This window comes from Solanum lycopersicum, chromosome 8 (genome assembly GCF_036512215.1).
Source record: "Solanum lycopersicum chromosome 8, SLM_r2.1".
NCBI lineage: Eukaryota > Viridiplantae > Streptophyta > Magnoliopsida > Solanales > Solanaceae > Solanum > Solanum lycopersicum.
The window spans coordinates 795,876-822,670 of NC_090807.1; the positions used below are offsets into that span (position 1 = coordinate 795,876).

Here is a 26,795-nt window from a genome sequence, read left to right on the forward strand (position 1 = left end):
GTCTATGTAATGTCAAAAGTTTTGATTCTTTGCTCAGCTTGGATCGCGATTGAAAACTCTCTGAAAGGGGAAAGTCACAACCGAATCCTCTGACAGCTAATGAAGAGTTTTCTGAGCCAGGATCACATCTTTTGAGAGAACTGTAGAATGTATTCAAATATTATATTTATTAAAATAATATAATACGAAACAGATAATATTACATGATACAATACAATACAATACGATATGATATATTATGAAATAATACGTAACAACCATCAAACAGAGTGTCATGGTCTGGTCCTTACGTGGTGGGCCAAAAAGTATATTGGGCTTTAAGCAAAATCGTGAAAGTGAAAGATGTGGACCACAAAAGTCCGTTTCTTACGAAAAAGGCCAAAATTTACGTCAATATCAGCAAAAGTTGGGAATTTAGCCAAGATTTTGCAAAAGTGGCCTCTTTTTCTCTACGTCATTGAATGCTCAATTACTTTTTCGTAGTTTGCATCTACTAAGAGTTTTCAATATTAAAATTTATCTTTGTTACAAATTTGAACAAGTGTGGAGATATTTTATTTCTTCTATTATTTTTTACTATTTACTATTTCTTACACGTTGACTATCGTAATATGTTACTATAGTGATTGTTCTACGTTGACAAGACAAACACATAAGAATATTAAAATTTTTGTTGCTAAACTTCAGTCTGAAATTGTGTTCTAAATTATTTTTGCAAATTTTTATATAATACATATATGATTTAAATGATGGTCCCAAAAATAGTTATTTGTTTATATTCATTTATTTATATTATTTGCACAAATAATTGATTTATGGATGAAACAATTATTGTGACGGAAATTGGCTTGTTTTAGCCAAAATGTTGTAATTTAAAGTCACGCCAACCTTTTCCCAATTATCATAACTTAAAAGAGTAAATAATTTTACATGTTCAATTAATTGTGCAACGCTAATTAATCGGTTTTGATGGTTGTTACATATAATTATTTTATAATGTCAGCATATTATATAACATTCTTTTGATGAATATAAGTACATAGCATTTGGATAAATTTTACTACAATTTTTCATTATTGGATAACATTAAGCATCAATAATTTGAATCTAATGAAAATTTATATATCTCTTCGCTTGGAAAATTATTCTTTCCTCCTCGAGGATAAAACAAAATAAGATTATTAAATATTAAATAGAAACAAAATGAGAAAAAAATTTAAAATATTACGCGATCACATAAAATCAATTTACAAAAAATGAAACTTTCTAATTATCTAGTAGAAAAAAAATTTAAATATCAATCGAAACAAATATTATAGTCAAACTAATTACAAATACAATACAATAATAGATAACATTCAGACAAGCAACATAATAATGTTGATAATAAAATCTTATTATTAGGATTATGTTTGTGAAATTCAATAATGAAATATAGCATAACATCGAAAAATTAATGTTTAGCACTTCCTAGGACTGGACAAGTTTAAGAGTGTGGTCACATGAAGTAGCTAGCTGGAGCTAATTAATTGATTCAAAGAAATCGGAGCGATAAATACTTTTTTATTTTGAAATATGAATTCGAGTTATGAATAGTATGAAATTACTCTTATTAAGAAATGTGTTACTTTTTAGTCCACTATATAGAAAATAATATTATTAGTGGCAATTAATTCTTAATTGCCGTCAAATATGTATTTTTAGCGGCAGTTGTCACGCTTTGTAAATGTCCCTAAAGCCTTTAGCAACATTGGTTCTAATGACATTTAACTGATGTCGATAAAGTCATTAGCTCTCTTTATTAATGTCAATATTTATTACCACTAGAAGTTATTTTTATTGTAATAATCAAAGATTTCCGAGTGCATGCAAATATGGACTTAAGTGATCAACCTTAATAATAAAATTGACTTTAAGTGAACCCTAATAAATATATCAAACATCGATATGTGTTGCGCCTAATTGTTGGTAGTAGATAATTTCTTCCATATTTTTTACCATTTTGAAGCAAAAACAAGTTGTTCAAGTTTCTATACTTTGTAATAATTGTTAAGATATATTTCTAGTTAAATTTTCTCGAATCGTTAAAATATTTTAATAATATGAAATTTTGTATAATGACATCAAAAGATTCTATTTGCGCAAATCAGCCCCTAACAACATTTGAATATATCCTTCTAAGTTCTAAATCTTAATTTATATGCTACTCTTTTTCAAAATCCTAATTAATTTACCCCTACAAGAAAAATTATTTGGTTAATACAAATTTTCTTTCAATGCTAGAGGTCCCCTTTGTAAGAAAATCAACATATATGTACCAAAATATAGTTGATGCTATCATACTTTAGCCTTTTAATTTCCTAAACCTTGTACACCTATTCTAGCTAATTAATTAAACCTAACTCATTGAAATATTTAATGCTCATACAACAAAATGCACTAAAATTTTGGGCATAATTTTTTGTTACAAACATGGGATCCCTAGGACTCTACCTACTAATTAGAGTATAACAGAAATCTTGTTAGTAGTAAATAGTAATCATGTAGGGTTCAATTTGGGTGAATTTTGGCTTGGCCCCCCTTCATTTGGACTTAAATAATTGTTCTTTTAAGTCAAATAATAATAAATTTCAAATTACAACTTGATCTTTGAACTGATTTCACCTTCAAAGAAGAGTAATTGGTTAGTGGAAAATGTAACCATATCTAATTCTAAGGTTGGCCTAGCTAATCTAACTTAATAACAGTTCACTTCTAAAGCTATTCGACCTCAAATACAGATTTAAGACTCTTTTTGTTAAGGAGGAAAGGACCACAATCACTCCACCATATTTCTCTGTGAACAAAATACTCACTATATTATGAAAAATTTACGCGTATAAATAAAGATATACTAGTTGGTTAGTGAACATAGCAATAGTTTGTCTTAATTATAATTTACGATCTACTTTTAGTTATAATTATGTGACTCAACTTTTTAGTTTTGTATGATTCAGAATCTGTATAATACAATTTGTATAACTCGAAATTTATGTAATATAATTTGTATAATTGTTTGCACTTCTGATGTTTGTAATTGTATAAATTTATTATTTCGAATTTATACAAAAATATCTTAATTATACCCGCGAATTAGACAAACTTACAACATACAAACAAGACAGCTTAAATTGTGGCTACGACCCGTAAATATGCAAATTATTACTATAAAACATAATTAAATTTATTATAGTGATTATATTTATATATATATATATATATAATCATTAAGTCTAATTTGTTGGATATTTTCACTAACATTAAATATTTACCTGACAATGTAAGTTAAGATGATTTAAGTTAAATCGTAACGAAACTTACGTTGAATCGCTAGCCACAAATGCTAAAATGATTCAGACGATTATTTTATAGAATTTGTCATCATAATCCCAACAATTCTCTCGTTAAAAGATGATTACTTTTGCATTATTTTTCTTAATTAATAATTGAATGCTACTCTTTTTTACTTCTAATTAATTTACCCCTACAAGAAAAAAATATTTGACTAATATACAGAATTCATCTTTCAATGCTACAAAATCAACATAATACATCCCAAATATAGCTGATTCTATAATAGTAGAAGCCTTATCTTAAGCCTGGTGTACTTTTTTCTACCTAACTTAATTAACTTAATAAATGATGTAGAGAACCCCCTATCATACAACATAGTCCCTAGATTACAAATTTGAGCATATAATTTTGTAGTCAACTTATATATATATATGGATAAAAATGGCATCTCTAGGACTCTATAAATAGTACTATTAGAGTATATATAACAAAATACATACAAGTACTAATATCCATGTATGCTTTTTTTTTTTTATGCCTAGTAATATCCATTTATGATTTAAGTTGAATTATCTTTTGTTTGGAACCCCTTAAAAAATATTTTCTAATTCAAATAATAATAAACTTTGAAATCTGGCCTTTCCTTTCTGATGATCTCAAATATTATGATTTATCTTTTGAATGGGTTTCACCTTTGAAGTAGGATGATTAATCTGTGGACGAATAGATTAGTGATGTTGAAAATGTGAGCATATCCAATTCTGAGGTTAGCCTAATCTAACTTAATGATGAACTTCTAGAATTTTTTGATTTGAAATACCGCACAAAACGTCTTTCTTACTCAATGATTAATTTGTCAATACAGTTGTCGTGGATATCAAAGATCACTAGTAGTGTCGAAAATGTGACCACATCTAATTCTGAGGTTAGCCTGATCTACACTTCTAGAATTTTTTTATCTAAAATATCGCAGAAAACGTCTTTTTTACTCAATGAGTTGTTAGTCAATAAAGTCATTATGAATCCTTAATTCGTCTCATTTTTAGACTCTCACATGCTTGACATTAACCAACCTAGCCACTAGCACTATAGTGGTTCTCTTGGGGAGAGAAAAAAGAAGGAAGGAGAACACTCTACATCCATCGATGATAATAATAATAATAACAAACTCTGTAATTTCTCAAGAGTGAAGAGCTAGGGTTGGGCTATATGTGAATTTTATTCTATTTTTGAAGAATAAAAAGGTCATTTTTAATAAACTTTTGTTTAAAAGATACTTTTCAAAATACATTTGAAAAATATAAAATAAACAGAAATATATAAATATGATCAATTGAGTATTTATGTGCTATGGCCACCAAGACACACTGACTTTCTTTTTTGTATATTGTGTCTTCAAAACTATGAGTAACAGTAAAACATACTTGTAATTAACAAGTTAAGGCACTAAATCAATACTCCATATTCTTTTTGCCAAATCATTGGTTTTGATACAAATTGTTAGACTAAAATAACTCAAAAATACTTTTAACATCATTCACTGCCTGCAGGATTTGCTCGAAAATGCCTAACCTTTTTCTTCTTTCCATGTCCGACTTTGTTCACATTGATCACCCTACAATTTTTCTTTCTTTTGGATATCAACGTGGGGCTTTGTTCGCACATCGTACATAAAATAAATATTGGACCAAAAAAAAAGAGTATATTATTTTTAGAGAAAAAAAAAATTTAATTTGTTCTTTTTAACTATTCAATGATAGAGCTCCTATCGTGATTTATTGTTAAGTGCACACTTCTTATCAAAAGGTTCTCCAATCTCAAAATCAGAACGATCAGAATCGATCATTCTATCAGATTGATCCCACGAATAGTCAATAATTGATCTCTTGATGATCACTATTGAGCCTAGTTCTCATCCAAATGCACATTTTATCTAACCTATACTTATCACCTAAACCTAACCAATTATTTTTTATGGCGAATTTAATAAGACTACGCTCGTGCTCACGAATATAATATTCTAGGTTAGACCATGCTATTCGAGAAAATAAGGGCCCCGAACAAGAAAAGAACAAGACAAATTGTCTTAATATTTTCATAAACGCTAAATGTAGACCTAAAATGATATATGCCACATATATATTCTATCATATAACATATAGTACCCACTGTTTTATTTGTATTCATGTATGGCCCCCCTCGATTTATTAGCCATACATAACGTTTTCAAGTCAAATAATCCACCCAGCTACTAGTACTAAGTTGTTTCCTTCGTAAGAGAGAAGTAAGAAAAAAACAACTTATCACGAGTGTTGAGTTATATATATATATATACCTACCTTCATTTTAACTATATAATTTTTTGCATCGATTCGGCTTAGTGAAATTCATACAATGTAACTATGCCCATAAGATATAAGATGTTCTCTAAAAAAAAAAACTTTTAATTCTAATTTAAGGTTTGAAGCGAGAACTCTAGTGGAGAAATAAATTTAAAATTTCTAACATATCGAATTGAAAATAAGTTTTTTAAATATATTTCGACAATTTTTTTCAAGAGCCATTTCAGATTACATATCAAGCCAATTTTTAATGAATTGAATTGAAAAGAGTTGAGCTAATGAATTAAACGGTTATGGGTCAATCACCCCCCCCCCCCCCCTCCCCCAAACTTAAACAGATTGAGTGAGTTAGATAATTTGAATTTGATTTTTCCATCCCAATATTATTTATTGTTTAAGAATCAAGAAATAAATAATTTTCAAATTAGCTTATTGATGCATTTTTATTATTTGAATAATTACTTTTACACCTCCTACTTTTTCTTTAATGAAAGATTTATATCACCATATGCCTAATAGATTATAGTACACAACATCTAAAAAGTAATCATGCTCTTTATTTTTATTTGTCTAAATTTTAGCAAATATAAAGTAATCACGATATTCTCTATTATAATTGATGCATACACTGATTATACATACTTGTATAGTTATATACACACTTGTTATGGACTCAATGTACACTAATGACCATTACAACTTATTACGATTAGATGGAAAGTAATTGTTTTTAAAAAAATGATTTGCCTAAAAACATTATAGTCCCAATTTTTATTTTTATTTTTTTAAGAAAAATATCCACAACATTTTTATTTGTATGGGACCAACTGATTGCATACATCAAATAGTGGACCAATAAATATGCAAATTGGCACATGGTTTATGAAAAATCCCAATGATAGATAAGTGACTAATCAGAATTGTAATCACATAGAATTTACCATGTGCTTATATTGTACAATACTATGACTTGAAACTTATCTTTTTTGTCCTTTTTGTTTATTATATCTTAAATAGTCTATTAATGAACTCTATATAAAAGTTATCTTTCGGAACAATATTTTTATTGACTTGTGTAGATTTAATTAGGAGAATGAGTAATGTGTCACGAGAAATTAGTACAATAAGTCATGAATATACTTTTTAAAATTAAAATTAAGGAATAAGATGTAATTGAAGATAAAGAAGAAAGATCTCCTGAGTGTCTATTTGATAAATGACTCTATTATTTTGAATGTTTTGTTATTATCATTGATTATATATTTTTATGATCGAAATTTCCTCATAATATAATTATGCAACTCATTCATTTATAATCACCACTATAAAATTATTTATTGCACTCTATGCTTCGCTTAGAAGAAGATATGGAGGACTTTACATGTTGTATTTAATAAAGCATGCAATCATTGTTAATTGTCATTTATCGATGTCTAGTCATAGCTTGTAAACAAAATTAAAACGAATTCTTTTGGGGGGGTTGTGTGTTTATTTTTTCGAAAATTTGAAATGTTTGAAAAAGAAGTAAAAATACTTTTAAACAATGATGTGATTGGTCCATTGATACTTGTCATATTTAGTATATATTTTTACCTCCACCACTAGTTATAACATGGTAAATTAAGAAACGATGAGTAACATGAAATTAATGAATGAGGGGTACTTTTCATGTTTCACTTAGAAAACGATAGATTATTAGAAGTTAGCAATTTTTTGACACACATACATGTCATACTTTTGGATATATTATATTATACATACATTTCTCCAAAAGGTCACTTTCTTTAGATACAAGCCAACCCTTGCAAAACAAACGTGGTATATTAAGGACCTAGAATATCAATGCTCCATTATTGCATAAATTTTTTGGACTATATATATTACTCAAAATAACAAAACTTCAAGTTTCATGATTTGAAGATATTTCTGTGTAAATGTTATTTTCTGCCTTAAAAATGACTACTTAAAATAGTAGTTTTTACCATTTGTTGGAGCCAACCAAGATAGGCCAATATTAGCATACACATTGGCCCAACAAGCTCTTGATGGCTCAACATTAGTACAAAATATTTTTAAAATTCCTCCTTGTTTGTCTGATGAACAAACAAAATACATTTTTTTTAAAGAAAAAAAAGAAAGAAAAGTTGAATTGTTACAATCTTTAACCAAACAATAATACTCAATTTATGTGTCATCCTTTTTAAATTCATCCAAGAAAAATGTCACATTACCTTATTAGGCAACTATTCGATGATACCACACCCATTTTTATTATTATTGAGTCTCACTTAACACTTAATTGTGAAAACTTAAGCCCGGAGGAGAATGCTTGCTGTCAGCTTCTATTCTCTATTCCTATTCGAGTCCTAGGCTTCTCCAGCAAAGAATCGACGTCAACTAACAATAAGCACTAAAGTGACACTAAGGAAAATTTGGTAAAACATAGTAAAATCTTTTATTATTTCTTAAACTCCATGCCTAACCACACGGTGACACATTATATTGTTACAATTTCATTTTACATGTGATCTTTTGGGGCTAATTTGGCTATCTTAAAGATACTTGTGGCAAGCCCAAATCTCTTCTAGCTTAAGCTCCTTGTTGGATTGGCCCAGAATATCTATTGGGCTAATGGTCAAAGTATACAACAACTAAATTATCTTTATCTAGCAGAAGTTGCACAAATATTAGTTTCATTAGTAACAGAAGTTGCACAAATATTGTTTTTCATTAGTAACAGATTTGCTTAGTTACATTTGGAGTTTCAATTCTTAGTAAATACCAACTTGACACATTGAAAAGAACAACATTTTTTTGGCTTACAAAATGAACCAGATTCCATAGTACAGTTACCTTTAGTAATGTTTTTTAACAACAAAATTGGGATCTTTGTTCATGCCAAAAAGATATTTGAACCTATCCCAGTCTATGACATGTCCTCATGATAAAGATGAAGTCCCAACCCAAAACGAGCACAAGCTCGACGAAATGCCATACCTTCTGCCTTCTGCACAGGATCCCCATAACCTGGATCATCTACTGAAGCAGTGCCAGTTGATTCTCGATATATCTAAGTCAAAACAGAGCAAGGTAATCAAAAACCATCATCAGATTTTGATAATGTAAAAATTTATCATGTGAATGAAATGCAAGCAAACCAGAAAACTAGGTAACAAGCACAAACATACACATCTATTTTATGGGTTTTCTACAATAAGTAAGATGCAGTTTTGTTACAAACCTCCCAATAAACGAAGAGAAGAACTCGAGGAAAAAATCACAATTTTGAAATCAGCTACAAGCTTGTTCGAAGTAAAGGGACAACAAAGCGAAGTAAAAAGGTATCATGCCACTAAAATAATGAATAATAAGCGTCAAAAGTTGTCTGCTAAATTACTTGAAGAAAAAATATTTACACCGAATGAAGTGCTTAAATGCGGAAACAAACTTTATGAGAATCATTGAACATTACATAGCTTTAAAGTCTGCTAAAGAGTGTATCCGTGGCTTTTTAGGTAGGTCTTCTCAAGTTAAAAGGCAGCACCTCATAAACAACAGTATTTGGTTGCTTAGAAAAATATTAAGAGCAGGCTATTAATCACTACACAATATAACATTTTAATAATAGAAACAATCTGTCAAGCATAAGTAACAAAGATAGCAATACCTCTGCATCAGTCCCATATATTGTCACACGATAAACAACTGAAACTGACTTGCCATCAGATGAGTAGGTGACGCTTCGAACTTCGCCAGACCATTCTAATTGACAAGAAGTTTGACTGTCAACTGGCTAACTAAAGTAAAAGTAGTTTCATTCGCAGAAAAAAGGAAAAATAAATAAAAAAGTTCTTTGACATACCCGGTGCATGTAAATTCATAATCCTATTCACAATATGCCTGCAAAGATTCATAAGTCATAATAAGTAAGTCGATTTTTTTTATATTGTAAAAGGCAACAGAAACAAAATGCAGAACACACTATTCAGGCAAGTGTTAATAAATCGAGTGAAGAACTGATGGCCCATACCAATATATAAAGAAGAAAAAACACTGTTCTAAACTTCCACAGATGCATTAGATTCTACATGTTTTAAAAGCAACTGAGCAACGATGTTGACCACTCATAGTTGATACTTTGGGTGTATTTGTTATGGAGGACGATGTACAACAACAACATACCCAACGATTTATTTTGAAAAATTATTTTAATGTTCATTTTACTTGTGTGGTTGAGTACAAAAGTAAGTATAAAGAGTTGCATACAATAAAATGATAAGTGTTTTGATGATATTTTTCAGTTAAAAAAGTTGAGAACAAATGTGTACGTTTGGGATATCTGCAGAGGATAACGATTTGCTTCTTGGAAGGAAGAGATTAACAGTGGGTTAACAATAAGCTTTCACAGGGGTCAGGTCTATGGCCCCTGTGATAGGAACCTGAGGAAGTACATATAGAAAAACTTGCTGCTATCAGTAGAATTGTTTCATTACCATGGGTTGTTGGAGGAGATTTTAATATAATTAGGTCTATGGAAGAAAAAAAAAAGGAGAAGCTAGAAACATCAGAGAATTCACAAACTTCATTAACGACCTACCTTTACTAGTTCTTCGATAACTGAATTCATGTTCAGTAGGCATACGGTATTTTCAGTCAATTAACTGTTACAAGAATGTTGTTGCAACAGTTATCAGGGAATTTAAGTTTTTTGCTTGGCTAACAACTAGAGATGCTTGCCAAACATAAGTTACAAAGGTGAGGTTTTTCCTTGTGTAGTACATGCTATTTTTACAATTCAGAGGAGGAAACAAGATAATATCTTTTTTTTACATTGCAGATTCTCAAGACAAAGCTGGGAACTGTTCTTTAGCATAGTGGGCGTATCTTTAATGTTATCAGAGAAAATTAGAAGCTTGTTGTAAGTGCAGCAATCACAGAAAGTTAATAGAGCTTAGAGCCAATATGGAGAGCATTCCCAATTGCACAACGTGGACCTTGTGGCTGAAAAGAAACAAGGCATGCTTTGACGGGAAGAAGCTATAGGTTCGTAGAGTAAAAAGCAAATGCAATAAAAATATGTACTTTGGGTGTTAGGGCACTAATTCAGATAAGTATTTGGACTTGTTGCACTTGTAAGGGCAAACCATTGCGAGAACAAGAGTCAAACTAAGATTTTCAAGTGGAGAACTGAATAACCCTACAAGCCTTTTAGCTAGACCTAACCATCAGTATATTTGAAACAAAAAGAGTTAAATTATAAAAAAAGTATTCCCAACTATTTATCAAAAACACACCTCAACTATCCATTGCTCACTTCACCTACTGGAAAGATGGTGATATCTCAAGTAAGCAATCGATAATTGAGTTGTGTTTTGATAAATAGTTGAGAATAGTTCAAGTAATAAACGCAAAAAAGTAGATACTTGACTCTTCACTCTAAATGCAGAATGTAAACAAGATACAACACATGTTGGAGGTGAGTTATGTCATCAACCAAAAAAAACCCCTAAAGGTACAATCTTTTTAAGCAATTCAAGCACAAGTAATCAAATGCAAAAACATAAGCACGGGGTCTGTCCTTACCACTACTACCTTAGCGAGGCGGTTCCCCTCAACTCGAGTAAAACAATTACAAAGGGAAACAAAATAGCAATAACAAATCATTTAGTGCAAAATGAAACAGAGAAAACAGGAGATGACCATGGTATGTATTTGATGGAGAATCCATTAGGTTCATGTCGAAACTTGATGAGTGAATCTGGAACTTTCTTGTTCAGCTCTTTCAGTATCTCAGAAAGTGGTCTGCTGATTCCTGAAGTTAGGTCTTTTTCTGAATCAAACATCAATCTCTCTCTGTCTTTGTCTTTCGGTGAAGAAGAAGCCTTAGCAGAGATGGAGCGTTGGCACAATCGGAGTTTATTCAAAACACAAGAAGAAGAACGCGATGAAGAAAATGCCATGGCTTTTCCCCTTCAACTTCACTCAAAAACCCTCAACCAAATTTTCAAATAACCAGTTAAAAGAATTTCAAAAACATATATAAATTATATCGCTTTTTTTCGAAAAAAAAAATTCAAATAATTAATCAATTAAATTTCTAAGATTTTTATTGTTATTGCTACTTTATAAAGGTAATAATAAACAAACAGTTACTTGGTACTATTATTTTATATAAATATTAATTATTCGCCTGTATTATATAAATAAATAAATAAATTATTTCTTCAACTAATATTAAGTTCTATGCATAAATAATTAATGGCTTAATTAGGTATGAAACATAACATCCAAAGAAGGTGTTAGCGGTGATCGATATTTGTTTGTGCATCTTCTCTGTATGTTCCCTGAGGAGGCTTCTTTCTCTCTCTAAAATAGATTCATTCCTCCTCCTCCTCACGGAACTTCACTCTTTCTCTCTCTACAATTTGTATTCCTCTCTACAGCCATGGCCGCCGACAGTTTCACCGACAAGAATGCCGTTTTCCGGAAGCTCAAAGCCAAGCCCGAGAACAAGGTTTCTATATTTTCTCTATCTTTAATTACCTGCCGATTTTTTCCTTTTGGTATATTTGTTTTTATATTGAAAATTTTATTCTTTTTTCATTTGAATTTGTCTGTTTTGAATTGATTTAGGAACTTGAGATCTGATTTGGATCTAGTGTTTCTGTTGAGTAGATCTTTTGTTTTATGAACGATTTAGCTTGAATTTTTTTATCAGATGTGCTTTGATTGCAATGCGAAGAATCCTACATGGGCGTCGGTTACGTATGGGATCTTCTTGTGTATTGATTGTTCGGCAACGCATCGTAGCCTTGGTGTTCACATCAGTTTTGTTAGGTACATTCTAAAGTTTGGTCACTTTATTCTTCTTTTATGCATTTGTTTATTGTTATAAATCAATATTCCATTCAATTGTCTTTTTTGTCCTTTGATTCAGCTATGTTGTTTGGGAAGTTATGTAAGGTATGTGGTTTAGGTTTTATTAGATACTCTGTAGGAATGTTGAAATTACTGGAATCAGCCGTGATTTCTGCCTTCATAAACAGTTGCTTCCTCTCATTACTCAATGTTGCAAATTAAGATGAGGATGTATTCAAAGATTGCATCTTTGGGTGAATGTGTGCCGGATAAATTAGTCTAGATCGAGTTGAGGACATGTACTGTTTTAAGATGTGCTTTTTAGAACAAAATGATAAGGAAATAATGTCAAACATATTGGAGCGGATGGATATATTGTTTTGAAGGGGGAGTGGGTATGGCCAGCTGCAAACAAATATGTTCTGCTCTATCTCTGTTATTTTGGCATTTATAACTGTCCATTTTCAATGAATTGATTCTTGCAGGTCGACAAATTTAGATTCATGGTCACCAGATCAGTTGAAGATGATGTACTTTGGTGGAAATAACCGTGCTCAAGTTTTTTTCAAGCAGCACGGATGGACGGATGGAGGCAAGATTGAAGCCAAGTATACCTCCAGGGCTGCCGAATTGTATAAACAATTACTCTCAAAAGAAGTGGCTAAAAGTAAAGCAGAAGATACAGGTTTGCCAACATCACCTGTTGCCTCTCAGCTTGTGCAGACTACAAATGGATTTTCTAATATTAAGATTAGTGAAGCTCCAAAAGAAACCTCATTATTTAAGGATGAAACACCAGAGGTTTCTGCTTCACCCAAAGCTTCACAATCAATGTTTACTACTTCGATTAAAAAACCTATAGTTGCAAAGAAATCTGGCAAGCCAGGTGGACTTGGAGCTCGTAAACTTACTAAAAAGGTACATCTTAGACTTCCAAGCTAGAGAAATGGATGCAGGGTATAAATTGCATATTTTGAAATGAAGATTTATTCATGCTTTTATAATAAGGTATTTAACAAATTTGGAACTTAAATTAATTGATTGAGCATCTTTACAGACCAGTGAAAGTTTGTATGACCAGAAGCCCGAAGAACCGCCTGTTCAAGTTTCTTCCTCCAACCCTGCAAGTAGTGCACCAACTGGTGGCTCATCATTCACATCTCGCTTCGAGTACACGGACAATGTCCAATCCTCTGAGATGAGTTCTGGACGTGTTCTTAACCATGTATCCCCTCCAATGTCCTCCAATTTTTTTGCGGACTATGGAATGGAAAGCGGTTTCACAAAGAAAAGCTCAAAATCTTCCAAAGTTCAAGTGAGTTCTTATTCTAGTTCTTATGTTTACTGCCATACAAGGATCCTTTCTTTTTTTTGAGAGAGAGAATTGGTAAACACTGCCATACAAGGATTCTAATAGAGCTGTCACATGAAATGTTAATGTTGATATGTGTATCTATGAGATATAAAGAAAGTAGTACCACACTTAGTTTAACTGCTATATTATACATAGGTGCAGCAGTTGGGTGGGTGGACTATATTTTGATCAATACTAAGTTGACGGCGGTGACTACTGACTTGTGAGAGATTTGTTGCTTTTTGATCTTATTCCAGCTTCTTGTGTTGTCAATAAGTGTAAGGATTGTTATTGATTTAGGAAAAGGTTGTCGCCATTTGGAACTTCAATCTTACATTCTAAATATTTGCAATGGAAGTTTCAACTGTTTGGTTACTAATGAAATAAAAATAAAAACAACTTTTGGATGTTTTGTAATATAGTTTGCCTTTGAATTTTTTCTTTCTTTTTTCACCTTGGATTTGTCCTTCAGTTTGTGATTTATTGTTCTCACTCGGTACTTCTTTTGTTCGTTATTTATGAGTAGGACTGCTTTGCCTAAAGTTGTTTCTTTAGTCTTCAATTTATTTATTTTTTCGTCGATGGTGATCTGGGCCAGCTTTCTATGCATCTCGACTAATCCCACCAGGTACTTATTCTCTTACCTGCACTAGTAGTGGGCTTGGGTAGATAGGAAAAAATCACCTAGAGTCTTTTTGTTTCTGCTTGGTTTTGAACCTAAGACTCATGGTTCTTCCCCACTTTATTGATGCCACACTTTTCTCACATTCTAATGATGGTGTTTGTTTTATTTAATTAAGTTACATCCTATTTTAATCAGATCGAGGAAACTGATGATGCAAGGAAGAAGTTTACTAATGCAAAAGCAATTTCATCTGCCCAATTCTTTGGTGATCAGAGCAAAGCTGAAATGGAAGCCTCAGTTTCTCTTAAGAAGTTCTCGGTATGACTGCTTGTTGTAGATAACATTCTCATATATTTATGGGTGTAGCTGTTTTCTTGATCAGCAAGCAGACACATTGACTTGACCACCTCCCATTCCTCATTCAATCTCATACTAGGGTCTTGTCCTATAAATTGATTGGAAAAAAGGAGATTTCCCACCTAAAAATGGATGAATCAGATTCCTGTTCCTTACAATGTTTTCTACTGCTATGTATTTTCAGGGTTCAAGTGCCATATCAAGTGCAGACCTTTTTGGTGACGATGATAGATCAGATTTGGACCTCACTGCTGGTGATCTCATTAACCGGATCTCATTCCAGGTATAGAAGCAATAATGACACAAACGTAAATGTTTTTGAGTTGGAACACAAAGACATTGAAAGGATCACTCTCTATATTTTCAGGCACAACAGGACATGTCCTCTCTGAAAAACATGGCTGGAGAAACTGGAAAGAGACTTGGCTCATTTGCATCAACATTAATCTCCGATTTTCAAGACCGCATCCTGTGAGGTTACAGGACCAGAATATTTCAGGCAGATGCAAACATTTTGTATGAAAAATAATATTGGAATGCAACTCTATATACAGGCTTTGAAGAAGCTGGTCTTGCCATGTTAAAAATTTCTGTTTCTTTGTATTTGTTTGGTTGTCGGTGAGGTTTGTAGAGCTTTTGTTCAACAATTTACTGTGTCTGAGTTGTGAAGTCGTTCAATTGTAAACTATAGTGAAAACTCTTTAGATTTTATCCTCTTTATATATATATACATACACATTATGTTTAATTTAGAATTAGGTGACCACATATAAATAAACAGCTTATCATTTTAATTTAATTTTTTTTACAATAATTACTAAATAATAATTAAATTTCAAGAACCGTTAAGACTAGAAACATAATAAGGTTTTTTAGCTAATGTTTCTTACTACGAACCGTAGCTATAGCTTGATGTGCTACACAACTAACAGAATGTAGAACTGACATATTGTTATTGACTTTCCTAAAGCAAGGACATACGTGTATGAATCAGTTTTACTCCTTTAATAGATACTTATTTTTAGATTATTAATATTCATTTCATTTACAAAATTTACTTTTATATTTATATTTAAAGATTAGATATTTTTAAAAAAAATTATACATAAATTCAACGAAAATTGTTTAGACCACGAAAAACACAAATAAAGTTGTTAACTATATATAAATTTAATATGTATAGTATGGTGTGCGTTTGTGTGAGAGAGAGGGCGATGAGAGAGGGAGAGAGAGACTAGTATAAAATAGTTGAGGTTCCTAAATTTTTATCGAACTTGAAAATAATAATAAAAAAACTATGCTCTAATACTTTAAGAAAGATTAATAAACCTTGACAAAGTAATTATGACAATAAGATCATGATAACGTTAATTTCGATGAACATAGAAAGAGAACTTATTATTGTGTCACGGTCTAATTCATCGTATTGTGCGAAAACATACTCTAACATCTAGATAAAAAAACTTTTACCGTGCAATGTAAAACAGGCAATAGAAAAATAAACAAAAGACTATAAAATTCATTTAATAATATTTCATACCATTTTTCAATTATGAATGTAACCTAGGTCCTGGGCTTTTGGTGATTGGATCATGTTGGATCTTTGCTCTTTAACTAGTCTTTACTTAATAATGTTTAAAATTCATAGATGCTTTTTCAAATAATATGATAAAATCTATGTAAGCGCTCATTTAAATCTTTAAGATGAAACAATAAGACAACAAGATTTTACATTCTTAACTTCTTGATGAAAAATTAAAGTGATTCTTCAAGAACATACTCACGAATTTTTTTTTAATAATATTATATTTTGAAATGATATCTTAAAAGTAATTTTTTTCGAAATTAACCGAACCATATAAATAGTGAAGAGAAATTGATAGTCGATGTGATTTAATGATTTTAAAAAATCTAATTTTTGTTATATAATATAAAATACCAAAAGAAAAAATGAGATGATATAAATTCTTTTTAAAAAATAACTGACCGTCTCATTGACACCCTTACATTATATCATAATATTAAAATCTATCTATTAATTTAAAATCTATTAATTATAATAACTTTCCTAGTTGGCAGATTTACTTTCCAAATCTCCGACATAATATTTTAAAATATAATTGACCATCTAATTGACCCCCCTACATTATATCATAACATTAAGATTTATATATTAATTTAGAAAATCTATTAAGCTATATCACTCTCCTAATTGATAAATTTACTTTCCAAATCTCCCACCCCCACCCCCCAATCTTTATATGTTTCCCTCTCATTTCGAAACCTCTCTATGTGTTAGAAAAAACATTCAACATCACCTAGAGTTTTCATATCTCTATTGTTGATTTCTCTCTAGCTTTTGTTATTTTCTTACTTGTCAATGAAAAAAGTAAATTTAGAGAATGTACAAACATCACCTGATCATGATGCTTTGAAATCCCAAGAAATTGAGAAAAACAACATAGATTTATCATTAGTAAAAATCGAAGTTGAAGAAAAGAATTCAGATTTGAATGAATATCGATCACCTGTTCGAGTTGATTCTGATTCAATGGGCTGTATCGTTTCTTCGGATGGTAATGAGCTTTTATATTCGGGTTGGGCTGAATGGTCTCCTTCAATAGTTGCACCAATTACTTCAATTAAGCCCGAAAATTTCAAAGAGACGGTTGAAGAAACTAGGTCTATTGAGAATAAGCCTTCTAAAATGGTGGTATGATTTTGACTTTTAGGTTATACAATTTACAATTTTAGCCTATTTTATGACATTTTAATTCTTAGTCAATCAACTATTAAGTAAAATGGTGCGTGTTAACCACTTTTAATTTCTTTCAAGTCATACAATTTATCATTTTAGCTTATTCATATGACATTTTTATCGATCAACTTGGCCTATTTTTTTGACATCTTTATAAATCAACTATATAGACAAATAGTGTTGGCTAACCATTTTTCCGTCTCTTTTTAAGTGATACAATTTACCGTGAAATAGCATGGGTTAACCACTTTTAACTCTTTCAAGTGATATAACTTGTGCTTTTAGTCTATTATAACTACATCTTAGTCAATCAATATTGTAGTAAATTATCCAGGGCTATCCACTTTTAAGTTTTTTCAAATGATATATTTTTTTCTATTTTTATGACATCTTTAACTGATAATCTATTGTAGTAAAGTAATCAGGGCTAGCTACTTTTATGTTATTTCAAATGATACAATTTTTTAACTTACATCTCAATCAATAAAATTATGTAGTAAAATAGATAGGCTAGGACAACCACTTTTCAGCTCGATAATTGAGAATTAGCTAGCCACTATTATAATAAAATTTTTCAAAGTTACAGAATAACCAATTTTAAGTGTGTATTATTAAATAGATATTGAGATATGATGCATTACTAAACAATCACTATTGTGTGTATTTTATATATAAATTCTTGTTGTTATTGCCTGTTTTTAGGGAATTGGCCTGTCTAACTTAGGCAACACATGTTTTCTGAATGCGGTTTTGCAATGTATTATGCACACCGTAGTGTTGCTTCAGCTACTTGCTTCGATTGATCATATATCGCCATGTAATAGTAAGTATATCAACTTAAAATTTCTTTTTATTTCGAACGATTTTTACCTTTGTTAGATTCATGTCATTTCTTATTGCAGATCACACAATTGGATTTTGTGTACTTTGCATGATTCGAAATCTAGTTGACCTTTCTATAGTTGGTGCTTATGATTATGTCTCACCGAGAAAAATTGTTAGCCACTTGAGAGGTATATGCATGTTAACCGTAGTTATTTATTTATTTCATTTTGAAGTTTACTATAAATTTAAAACCAAATAACATTCTCATCAATGAAATATATGAAGAATAGAATCGTTTTTTAAAGTAGAAAGGACAATTGTAAAATAGTTCTAGTATAGTATTGATTACAACTTGAGCTTTGTGGCTCTATGTCTCTGTGACAACTATGTAACTTATATTTATTTATTTTTTTCTTAACTTTGTGAAAATATATATCAGATTTTTCACCCGATTTCGATTTGTATCAACAAGAAGATGCACATGAATTCTTACAGTGCTTTCTCAATAAACTCGAATATTGTTGTTCCAATCTAGAACCACAAGACAACATTGTAGAGGAGTCCTTTGGTGGTCGTTTTGTAAGCAAGGTAACCACTTACATGCTTTTATATCGAATTTTTCATTTTTCAAATTGATGTATAATGCTTTTTACCATGTACGATTTATGTACACTTTGTATGTCTAGCTTGTATATATAAAATTTTGTATAGTTAATTTGTTTTTCTCTATTTGAAGCTCCGTTGTTGCAATTGTGAATATTTCTCTGTCACACAAGAGCCTTTCATCGACATAAGCTTAGATATTGAGGATATTGACAGTGTACCAGAAGCATTGAACTCTTTCACCAAAATCGAGAAATTTGAATTTTCTTGTGAGATGTGCGAGATACATGGGTCATTTGAGAAACAGCTCCTCGTTGATCGTGCCCCTTCTGTTGCTGCCTTGCATTTGAAAAGATTCAAAAATAACGGAACAGATATTCAGAAGGTGGAGAAGCATGTTTCATTTCCGCTGGAATTGGACATGCTTCTTTACACCAACGAAATCAATAATGTGAGTATCTTTATTTGAACTTTTACCTACATTTTATCTTTTGTTAGCAGTTACATGATGTTGTTTCATTTCTAAATAGGAAGAAATGAAATACGATCTCTACGCAATTATAGTGCATTCCGGACCTTCAATATCTTCAGGACACTATTATAGCTTCATTCGTTGTGCTCCAAATGAATGGTACAAATTTAACGACAAGCAGGTATATATATATATATTGGAATTTCGTTAATTAATTTGATTGAAATGTTTTAGGGTTTACGACAACAAACTTGTTTTGATTTTTGTGATAGGTTGATTTTGTTGAAGAAGATTTTGTCTTAGCACAGGAAGCATATATTATATTCTATGCAAAAAGGGACACTTTATGGTTTTCAGACTATACTCAAATCTATAGGTCCTTCATAAATTTGGTTATCCCCTCAACATCAAATGATCATCTTTTAGATGTTGGTAAATTCAAAATCTTTTTTTTTTTTGCCAAGTTAAATATATGTTCAAACTTGAATGAAATGTTGTTGAAACAACTACTAATAAACATTTAGCAGATGATCAGGTTTATTGCGAAGATCAATTGCAAGACGTGGAAATAAAGAAGGTGTGTTCAAAAGATGAAGAAGAATCCATGGATGTGAATGAAAAGAAGAGGAAGCTGGAAGATTCTCCAAGTAAAGACGTAAAGGCGGATTAAGCTAAAAAAATCTTGTTTTTTTTTCGAACAGTCTCAACGTCGATTGAAGCCTTATAGCTTTAAAAGGTTTACCTTATGTACGCAACAAAATGAGTAATTTGAACTCATAGAATAAATAGTCTTTTTTTCGTAATTCAAAATTTTGAGTTTACGAATTCAAAGATAGAAATAATATATTATTGGATTCTCCATCAATTATTTATACATTACATTAGCAAAAATGATTTTTGTTTGATATGTTTGAACATCTTTCCCGTGATATTTAGTGTAATGTAACAAGGTTATAATATGTACGTTGAGAGGTTGGTGTGTATGTAGCCTTATATCTTATCATGAGCAAGATACGAACTACTTTCGGTAGATTCTGTAGAAAGATATCAAGAGTGAATTAATGTTTGTTTAAAAGATAAAATAATGAAGAAGACGTATTGAAATGGAGAACAGAACTATGATGATAAATAATATGATAATTGAAGTCAAAGAGGCAACAAGCAATACTAAAAAATAGAAGATTAAGATTGTATATATGAGAGTAGTAGTAATAATAATAATTACATTAAGGAAACTAGGCAATGCTCGAAACTAATTTAGATGTATTCTACTTGAGTTGTAAGTTCTCTATTAGAAATAACATCTCTATCTCTGTAAGGTAATCAAATTATTCTATCATTTATTAATCGAGTTTATTGATCTAAATAGTCTAGACTCTATTTGTAGGGTTAGGGTTAGTTAAAAGGAAAAAAATGCTCCCTATTTTTTCATTTTCAGAAATTTAACACGAGAATCTTTTTTTGTTATCATGAAATCGATATATAAATCTAAAAGTTACATGTATCACATCGAATAGAAGACAATCCAAATAACAAGCCTCAGCCAACTCATTGGAAATATGAGATCGACAAGAGGTTAGCTTCTCTTTATGTCGTGATCGAAAGTTTGACTCTTATCGATAAAAACTCTAATTAAAGGCAATCAAATTTCATCCATCTCACCATTTTCTATAATATAATAATATAATTGTGTCATCATCACAATATTAATAACGATATGATATGTTTGTTTATTTTTCTATACACTAAAAAAGACAATACCTTGCATGTGATATGGCTGAATTTTATTTGCTTTGATTTCTCTCTAAGTTGTTATCAATAAAATGTTGTCCACATTTTAATTTATCTACGAATTAGTAATTAATATTGGCAAACTACCAAAAAGGGTCACAATCACAAAGTATATATGGATTAATTGGTGAATTTTGATAAAATAGTAAAAGATAAATAATTGTTCTCTTTGCCTAATATAAATTTGAATGCATGAATTCAATATTCATATAATTTATTTATTTATTGATAGTTATAATTTATTATTTCTGAGTTAATTATTTATATATTTTATCTAATAATGAAAGATAGTAATTATTATATTTGATTAACATAAATATCGAATAATTATAACTATCAAAGCTTGACTAATAAATATATTTTAACTTTATTAGAATTCGAATGCATGAACTCAATGTCCATGCAATCTTTTTTCTTTTATAATAATAATAATGACTAAACTAGCTTGCAAATTTCCAACTAATAATAGGGGGTAATTATTACACCATCTTTTTTTACTAATACAAATATTAAATAATTTTGATTGTCAAAATTTGAATACTAAATATGTATATTTTTACTTCACTAAAATGTCATACAATTTCCTTTTTTTTTTTATATAATCACAATATTGGTATTTGGATTAGCTTGTGAATAGTTTACATAAATGTGGAATAAACATTTTTACCTCTATTCAATTAGCCATGGTTTTCTTATTTAGGATAACTTTCATGTATATCAAACATAAAATTTATATTTGTATGTTATAATAAAGTTTGCATAAGTGTGTTTCATAGCAAACGTATATATGTATAATTTGCTATACATATACAATTGAAGCGATTTGTATAAAACGAGAAAGAGACCGAAAATTGTATAAAAATAAATTTATAAAACGAATTGTATAATTATAGTGTTTAAGACAATTATAATCAATATGAATTTGTATAAAACGAAAAAGAGAGAAAGGCAAAAGAGACTTGGGCGGGAAATGTACAATTGAATCTAATTGTACAAAACGAAAAAAAAAATTATATAGAATTTGAATTTGTATAAAACGAAAAAGAGAGAAAGACAAAAGAGACTTGAGCAAAGAAGTATTTTTATTGTATAATTATAAGTGTATATAAACGTAAATTTATATATTTACATGTGTATATATTCAATTTTATCTAACTTTATACAATTAGAAATACAATTTATATAACTCTATTATATAATGCGAGAGAGGCGAGCGAAGAAAGCGAGCGAGTGGTGAGAATATGGGGAGAAAGAGACTGACAAACAATTTGCTACGTAACACAAATAAATCAAACGATAGCTACTATATTTATTTTATATTATTAGTTTGTGATTCTATACAATTATCCTTTTAAATTAACCAATTTCGGAGCTTTAGACGATTGCCGGAAAACCTTCATCGGACTTCCCAAATACCATCCTTTCAACTTCTCCGTCGAACAATTTACATCATTGCCGCCGGATACTGACGTCATCGCCACATTCACCGATCTCGATCTCATCACCGTCGTTATCGCGAATTCCTTAATCCTCGTATCATTGCAGTAGTATGCTTTCGATTCCGATTCGTTCTCTTTACCTCTCTTCCTTAACTTAAAAATCCACCAGAACGGTGCCGTTTTGTTACTCTTCTCACTCTCTGTCTTCCTTCTCCGGTCACCGGAATCAACATTTCGTGATTTTAGAAAGGGAATTCCGATGGATTTTGATCTACATAACGCTGTCTCGCTGCTGTCGTTATTGTCGCCGGTTTCGTTACTCTTCTCACTCTCCGTCGTCTTTCTGGAATCAACATTTCGCGATTTTAGAAACGGAATCCCGACGGATTTCGATCTACACAACTCCATCTCTCTGCCGTCTCCGACTTTGCTACATTTCTCAGTCTCCGACTGGTTCTTCCGGCTGCTAGAATTAACATTTCGCGATTTTAAAAACGGAATTCCTACAGATTTTGATCTACAGAAGACTGGTTCCTCGCCGGAGGATGAAGACAACGACGTCGTAGATGCGGCGCAGCTAGAAGAGCAAGGGCGCACTTTAGCACAGATAGGGCAAAGTTCGGAAAGTCGATCCCGGAGACAAATTGAACAAACTCCGGTAGTAGTTCGCCGTTTCTTCAAAGGGTGTTTTGGACATTTCCATGCTTCTTCTTCATTATAGTACACCATTTCTGCAAGTCTCTTTTTATTTTTCTTCTCAAGTTTCATAATAACTCTTTATATATATATATATATAATCGTCGATACGATATGCGCAAATATTATTAAAATAAAAACTATATTTTTGAGGTGTTTGGTGTGTGTGAATAGAAACTTAACGAAAAGTCTCATATCTATTTGTTAAAAATTGTTGTAAAGACTTTTACTACTATAATATAATATAATTTGAACACGTTCAAGATTTAGCTTAGGTAAAAAGAAATATAGTAGGTGAGTTCTTTTGTTTATTTCAATTTTGGTGGGATATAAATATGTAGACTTTGTGAGTATGAAAAATAAAAAGTATGTCATCAAATAATCGACATTATATAGTTATATAGATGTTATTTTAATAAATATGGTGCTTTGGAAAAGTTCATAATTTGCAACATTAATTAATTAGGATGTTCTAAAGATGCATTTTACTCAATCAAATGTATCACTTCATTTGAAAGATCAATTACATAGTAAATATTTGTTATTTGAATATTCAATATTTATATTAAAATTTGAATAAATTAAAGTTCAAACAATTATTAACTCCATTTTGAAGGGGGGCAACATGATTTTTACCATTTTTAAACTCAAATCTACTATATAGCTGATAAATACATTTTCTTTAAAACAAAAAAATCAAATCACTCCATTATTCATTGATGTCGATATAGGAAAGATCATAATCGAATACCAAATAAATTAATGACTTCTTCACATAACAATAATTGACTGGTCGAAAGTGATAATACTAAGGAAATCTATTGTAAGATTTTGTATTACTATTTGGAAAAGAAAAAAAAAGTATTTTTTGAATTTGACCTTACCATTCAAAGGTTAAGTTTTTTTTTTATAGTATTACTATTGTTATTAATAAAACATGTAATGAGTTTTCTATGATTAAAAAAAACATTGGAGCCGACATTTTAATAATAATCATTCTCTATAAAAATATTTTACTATGATATTCGAGTTTCACCAAAACCAATTTTTATAGAGTGTTATATCATATCTTTAAGATATTTGACTTTTAAACAATAATCATGTTACTAGAAAAGTTAAATATAAATATTAAAAGGTAAGTAAAAATCAAGGTAGCCTGAGTATTGAATTTGATAGATTCAATCTTTAAAGTTTGTTTAACTATATTTTCTTGAGTCAGAAGTATATTAGAAACGACATCCTCTATAACTCTACCTTTATAAACTGTTGTTAAAGAGTAAGAATGTTTTTTTAAATATGAATCAAATTTTATGATATTATCGTGAAATTAAAAGTTACATCAATTAATATATATATATATATATATAAAGAAATAGGAGTACCAAATAAACAAATTGCAGGAACAGTACAACCATGTCTTTTGAAAATTAAAACTCAACAATTGACTTGTCATAAAACAGAAATCTATTTTAAGATTTTGTAGTACTAACCTGAAAAAGAAAGGATTTTGGCATCTTGATTCTTATTTGACCTTGTACTATTTCTAAAGTTAAAAAAATGTTATAAATCTTTTTTACTATTTTTTTTTCTTTTTAGGTTTGAAAAATAATCACTCTAACTAGGGGTCAAAATCTGTAGATATAATTATTGGTACAAAGGCAGCATTTATCTTGCACCCATAGGATTTGATAGTAGCAACATGACATTCGATTATTATATGAGAAAGACAATTGAAAATTGGAGGCATGAATCATGATTTTTTTCCCAAGTCGATGAATTTTAATATAAACGCTAGATTTGATCTAAATTAGTAAAAATTTAATTAATTTTGCGGTCGACCCTCTAGTTCTATTATTGCTGAATATCAAGGTGAATTAAAATTTATTAGATATTTGAATAGTACTAATTGAACATGAACAATAATATAAAAAAAATGTTAGATGACAATCATTTGAACTACGTTTAGTTAGAAAATATAATCACTTCTAATTTTGTCTAGTAATATTCGCTCTCATATAACATATTTGATCTTATGATAAGATTATAGTGAGAACAAACACAAAATAAGTTGATTAAATGAAAATGCAAATTGGAAAAAAAATAAAAAATGAAAATAAGAGGGAGTTAAGATTTGTTCTTAATAAGAATATCAACAATAAATATTAAATATTAAGTGTAGGTCAAAGAAAATTACTTATAAATTAAAAAAACCTAAATTGAACATGATCGATTTATATTTTTCGAATGATTTTACTATTAACATATAGACGCAGTTGGTATTTTTACCAAGTGCATACCCAACTAAAAAAAATGAAGAAAAAAAAAACTTAAAAGTTGTTGATCCAATTTAAAAGTTTACTCAAAAACTCAACTTATACTTTGTTCTAAAGAAACTTAATAGCCACTAAACTTATGATGATCGAAAAGCAAGCATTGAATTTTCACTTGCAAGTTATTCAAACACATTTTTAAGGTGCATAATTATGAAAAGATCATTATTTTTTTAGTTGTCATTTTTTAACATATCAAGCCATATATCTTAAATATTAATTATTTGTTCATCAAATCATTTTCTAAATATGTAAGACAATGCATTAATTAATACAGATACTAATAGTTGTTTTTTAAGGGTCACGCAATTTAAGGGAAAATTCCTTTCTACACCATTGTTTTAAAAATGATTTTTCATGGCTGAAAAAGAAATTACTCGATCCATTTTCGTATCTCATGGTATATATCTTAATTTGGAAAGCAGGATAATGAAAATCCATGTGAAGCTCAAATCCAATCATGGGTCATCTTCATCGGCCCATGAAGTGAGATAACTTTGGGTCCAAGAAGTTAAAAAAGGCTTTCACTTTGCAGAAATAGCCTCTTTTAGGAGTTGTATTTAAGGAATAGTCAAAATGATAAAAGTTTTAAATGTTTAATCAAAATGATTTAGATATACTATTAGACCTAATCCAATCTCAAAAACTAACCTATAGAGAAAATCATTCATTTGTTTTTCATCCAACGTCCTGATAAGCAACTCTAGTAATAGATCATAAAAATGATTCGGAAAAATATAACTAGAGTGATAGATAAAACATTAAATAACAATATTATTCTTTTCAAATACGTTAAAATTAATAAACATAAATAAAAATTTATTTTTAAATAATGGACCAATAAAAATATAGAGATGAGTATATATATATATGATGTCATGGGAAGGGGTTGTTAAGAAAGGGTCTTCTTTTATGTTGTTTTCATAAAATCATGGCGGCGGCTCCCAAATAAAGCAACCACTATTTCCGTTTCAGTCAAATAAATTTTACTAAATTAATTCTTAATATATTT

The 26,795-nt window shown here is 30.0% G+C and overlaps 4 protein-coding genes across 4 annotated transcripts; 2 read left to right on the forward strand and 2 right to left on the reverse strand.

Moving 5' to 3' along the window:
* Window positions 1-8,384: 8,384 nt before the first annotated feature.
* LOC101261638 (DNA repair RAD52-like protein 1, mitochondrial) lies at window positions 8,385-11,635 on the reverse strand. The gene is made up of 4 exons (XM_004244345.5): window positions 11,376-11,635; window positions 9,538-9,575; window positions 9,343-9,437; window positions 8,385-8,745 (listed from the first exon to the last, which is right to left on the reverse strand). The coding sequence occupies exons 1-4, from the start codon at window positions 11,633-11,635 to the stop codon at window positions 8,602-8,604; spliced, it is 537 nt and encodes a 178-aa protein (XP_004244393.1). The 3' UTR covers window positions 8,385-8,601.
* A 418-nt stretch (window positions 11,636-12,053) lies between these two features.
* On the forward strand, window positions 12,054-15,624 carry LOC101261344 (probable ADP-ribosylation factor GTPase-activating protein AGD9). Its single transcript, XM_004244344.5, has 7 exons — window positions 12,054-12,189; window positions 12,394-12,512; window positions 13,019-13,451; window positions 13,591-13,848; window positions 14,708-14,830; window positions 15,054-15,152; window positions 15,237-15,624. Exons 1-7 carry the CDS (start codon window positions 12,121-12,123, stop codon window positions 15,342-15,344), a joined length of 1,209 nt encoding a protein of 402 aa, XP_004244392.1. The 5' UTR covers window positions 12,054-12,120; the 3' UTR covers window positions 15,345-15,624.
* A 1,625-nt stretch (window positions 15,625-17,249) lies between these two features.
* Window positions 17,250-20,392, forward strand: LOC109120858 (ubiquitin carboxyl-terminal hydrolase 20-like). The gene is made up of 8 exons (XM_069287947.1): window positions 17,250-17,582; window positions 18,330-18,444; window positions 18,530-18,640; window positions 18,892-19,040; window positions 19,189-19,506; window positions 19,586-19,708; window positions 19,800-19,959; window positions 20,055-20,392. Exons 1-8 carry the CDS (start codon window positions 17,250-17,252, stop codon window positions 20,195-20,197), a joined length of 1,452 nt encoding a protein of 483 aa, XP_069144048.1. The 3' UTR covers window positions 20,198-20,392.
* Window positions 20,393-22,603: 2,211 nt separating this feature from the next.
* On the reverse strand, window positions 22,604-23,868 carry LOC101261936 (uncharacterized). The gene has a single exon (XM_010326164.4). The coding sequence runs from the start codon at window positions 23,523-23,525 to the stop codon at window positions 22,662-22,664; it is 864 nt and encodes a 287-aa protein (XP_010324466.1). The 5' UTR covers window positions 23,526-23,868; the 3' UTR covers window positions 22,604-22,661.
* Between the last annotated feature and the right edge of the window lie 2,927 nt (window positions 23,869-26,795).

Bases quoted from the DNA above. Each gene is read 5' to 3' on its own strand.
- LOC101261344 (XM_004244344.5), top strand. From the start codon at position 12,121: ATGGCCGCCGACAGTTTCACCGACAAGAATGCCGTTTTCCGGAAGCTC. The intron at 12,190-12,393 runs GTTTCTATATTT...TTTTTTTATCAG, and splicing joins AAGCCAAGCCCGAGAACAAG to ATGTGCTTTGATTGCAATGC. The intron at 13,849-14,707 runs GTGAGTTCTTAT...TATTTTAATCAG, and splicing joins CAAAATCTTCCAAAGTTCAA to ATCGAGGAAACTGATGATGC.
- LOC101261936 (XM_010326164.4), bottom strand. From the start codon at position 23,525: ATGAAACTTGAGAAGAAAAATAAAAAGAGACTTGCAGAAATGGTGTAC.
- LOC109120858 (XM_069287947.1), top strand. From the start codon at position 17,250: ATGAAAAAAGTAAATTTAGAGAATGTACAAACATCACCTGATCATGAT. The intron at 18,445-18,529 runs GTAATAGTAAGT...TTCTTATTGCAG, and splicing joins GATTGATCATATATCGCCAT to ATCACACAATTGGATTTTGT. The intron at 18,641-18,891 runs GTATATGCATGT...AATATATATCAG, and splicing joins AATTGTTAGCCACTTGAGAG to ATTTTTCACCCGATTTCGAT.
- LOC101261638 (XM_004244345.5), bottom strand. From the start codon at position 11,635: ATGGCATTTTCTTCATCGCGTTCTTCTTCTTGTGTTTTGAATAAACTC. The intron at 9,576-11,375 runs GTCATCTCCTGT...GAATCTTTGCAG, and splicing joins TCCATCAAATACATACCATG to GCATATTGTGAATAGGATTA. The intron at 9,438-9,537 runs GTATGTCAAAGA...CTTGTCAATTAG, and splicing joins TATGAATTTACATGCACCGG to AATGGTCTGGCGAAGTTCGA.